This window comes from Triticum aestivum, chromosome 7D (assembly GCF_018294505.1).
Source record: "Triticum aestivum cultivar Chinese Spring chromosome 7D, IWGSC CS RefSeq v2.1, whole genome shotgun sequence".
In the NCBI taxonomy this organism is placed as follows: Eukaryota; Viridiplantae; Streptophyta; class Magnoliopsida; order Poales; family Poaceae; genus Triticum; species Triticum aestivum.
Window position 1 is genome coordinate 37,404,071 of NC_057814.1, and position 2,900 is coordinate 37,406,970.

The 2,900-nt window shown below is 52.1% G+C and overlaps 1 protein-coding gene across 1 annotated transcript; it reads right to left on the bottom strand.

Annotated features, from left to right (window-relative positions):
* Window positions 1-365: 365 nt before the first annotated feature.
* On the bottom strand, window positions 366-2,421 carry LOC123170711 (putative inorganic phosphate transporter 1-13). The gene is made up of 2 exons (XM_044588507.1): window positions 1,792-2,421; window positions 366-1,403 (listed from the first exon to the last, which is right to left on the bottom strand). Exons 1-2 carry the CDS (start codon window positions 2,419-2,421, stop codon window positions 366-368), a joined length of 1,668 nt encoding a protein of 555 aa, XP_044444442.1.
* Between the last annotated feature and the right edge of the window lie 479 nt (window positions 2,422-2,900).

Consider the following 2,900-nt stretch of genomic DNA (forward strand, 5'->3'; position numbering starts at 1 on the left):
TTAAGGCACCTGCCTTTGTGCCTATGACATGTGGACCCAACAGGTGGCTGGCCCACATGTCAGGGACCCAAAAGCAGGTGCCTTTACGGCACTGAAGCTGCGTCCCTTAGTAAGTGGTGCGGCTATGCAATTCTTGGGATGATGATCGGCCCGACCATTCTTGGGGTAGAACAAAAGTTTGCTCTATTATTTGCGATGCCTAATTTTAGTTGTCTTATTACCACTTTGCTTGGAGTATATCCCATCTCATGTCACAGTGAACGCTATATATAACCAAACATCTCAAAGATACAAGTTCTCAATGTTTGAGTAATTTTGCTGAGTAGACACCAAGATCAGCAACGGGCCAGGATGGACGTCACTGGTTACGAAATTTCTACGCTGTGGATGAACTCAGCTTCAGCAATCATTGCAGATTCTCCAGGTGGTTCGCTTTCTTCCTCCATTTCCCCGGTGATATCCTCGAGTGACATCCCTTTGGACTCCGGCAAGGCAAGAGTGAACATAACTCCAATTAGGTTGCACCCCGCCAGCAGAAGAAGAGAGCTCCGGTTGCTCGTGTGAGAATACTGGAACCAGAGAACTCCGATGATGGCACCACACTTACCCCCGGCGGCCGATATGCCGTTGCACGTCGACCGCAGCCGCGTCGGGAATATCTCCGTGGGCAGGATAAAGGTGGTGGAGTTGGGCCCGAAGTTTGCGAAGAAGAGGATCAAGGCGTACATGATGGCGAAGCCTACGTGCATGCTTGGTTTGGACCAGAACTTGTAGGGCGCGGCGAGCCCGATCATGAAGATGGTCATCATGGTGAACCCCATGAGCTGGATCTTGATGCGGCCGATGCGGTCGATGAAGAGGACGGTGAGGAAGTACCCTGGCAGGGAACCGCAGACCACGATGATGGCCTGCGTGCGAGCTATCTTGTAGGTCTGCTCGAGAGGGCTCATCATGGCCGCGTCTCCAAACCAGCCGATGTTGTTGAAGATGTCCTTCATGAAGAGATTGAGGGAGTAGAAGACGACGTCGAGGACGAACCAGCAGACGGTGGTGCCGAGGAGCTGGCGGCCATGCTTGTGAAGGAACTCCATGGAGAAGAGGCCAAACTCGTCCTGCTGGACAACGTCCGCGTCCGCCTCCGACACGAAGTCGATGTCGAGGACCGCGGCCATGTCGGACGCCGCTAGCTTGAGGTTCTTGGCGATTAGCGCCGTGTACCGCGCCGTCTCGGGCATCTTCATGCGCCAGTAGTAGGTGAGGAGGGCGGGAACGGCGCCGAGCATGAGTACAATGCGCCACACGTAGTCCGCTTGCCCAAGCTGGTCAGTCTCGTACGCGGCCGTGTTCTTGAATCTCGCAGAGAGCACCAGAACGACAGCCCCAGCAGCGAGGTTCCCGAGACCCTTTATACAGAGCAAGTATAATATGGTAAGGACTGAAATATTGTTTTTTTTGTTGTAGTGCTGCTAAATCTCAGTAGACTTGAATATTGCATGGAGATTCATGTAAACTTTTATTTTTATTTTTTCTTTCCATTTCTATGTTATATGTCATGATTGAGACTCAAACTCACGGACTAGAGCCTACAGGCTGACATGGAAACTGTTGATTGAAAATCAGATGGTCTGGTCCACACTTCAATCAGGAGGTGAAGGGAGATTAGCAGGTGGACAGGTAATCCCGTATGCTCCCTCCGTGACTTGTTGTCCGTAAGTCTAGGATTTTCAAATGAACATTGTAATAGTATTACTTACACACCGTTCCCTCAAAAAAAAAGTATTACTTACACACCTGCATAGCGAAGACCGCTGCTATGAAAGCTCCCCGAGTCCTCTTGTTGGCATACTCAGACATGATGGTTGCGGAGAGCGGGTAGTCGCCGCCGATGCCGAAGCCGAGCCAGAAGCGGAAGAAGCACAACGTGGCTACCACACACTTGGGCTTGTTGTGGAAGGAGAGGCCGGACGCGAGCGAGCACACCACCATAAGCTTGAGCGTGACGCCGTAGATCCGCTTCCGCCCCATCCTGTCGCCGAGCCAGCCGAAGAAGAGCTGCCCCAGGACGGTGCCACAGAGCGCCACGCCGCTAACGGCGCCCGCGACCTTGCCGGGAAGCTTGCCGTCCGCCGAGTGGTAGTAGATGCGGCCCAGGAGGTCGGCGATGAGGGAGACCGAGAACAGGTCGTAGGCGTCGGTGAAGAAGCCCATGCCGGCGATGACGATGGTGGTGAAGTGGTACAGCTGCGTCCCGGCGACGTCGAGGGCCTCGAGCACCTTGATCTGCTTGCGAGCCCGCCGCGTCTCGCATTTCACCGACGTCACCGCGTCCAGCACGCGGTACAGCATGGCGCTGCCGGCGCCATGGAGGTGGCAGAAGAGGGAGCTGCACGCGTGCCTCCTCGCAGGCCAGGTCGTGAACATTGTAGCGTGGTAGTAAACCAAGTGCTTCATGTTTACTGGATATATAAAGTGGCGATTCAAATGTTGTCTCTGCTCTTATTATACAACTGCACGTAATGTCCTGTGAAATAGTATGATTACGAGGGCGCCCCAGCCCCCAGCTGCATAGCATCCACCTTACTTTGTCCGAAGAACACATAAAATTGGCAGCTTTGCTGACGAACGTGCCTACGCTTTCTAAAGAAGGAAGACGGTTATAGAATGAAGACGACGACAGCTGTTCCTTACTGAAACAACAGAAGGACGGAAACAACAAGATAAGATTAGTCATTGTTGATAGAACAAAAGGATTTTTTTATTGACACGTAACGTCGCATTGAAAATATACTTTTTTGGAAACATGTTACATAGGAGGACACTCATAAACACATACCACTATGGGAAAAACACATGTTGCCTAGTGTTTAACCGTAAATCAAGTGTAAATTGTCGGCCACCAG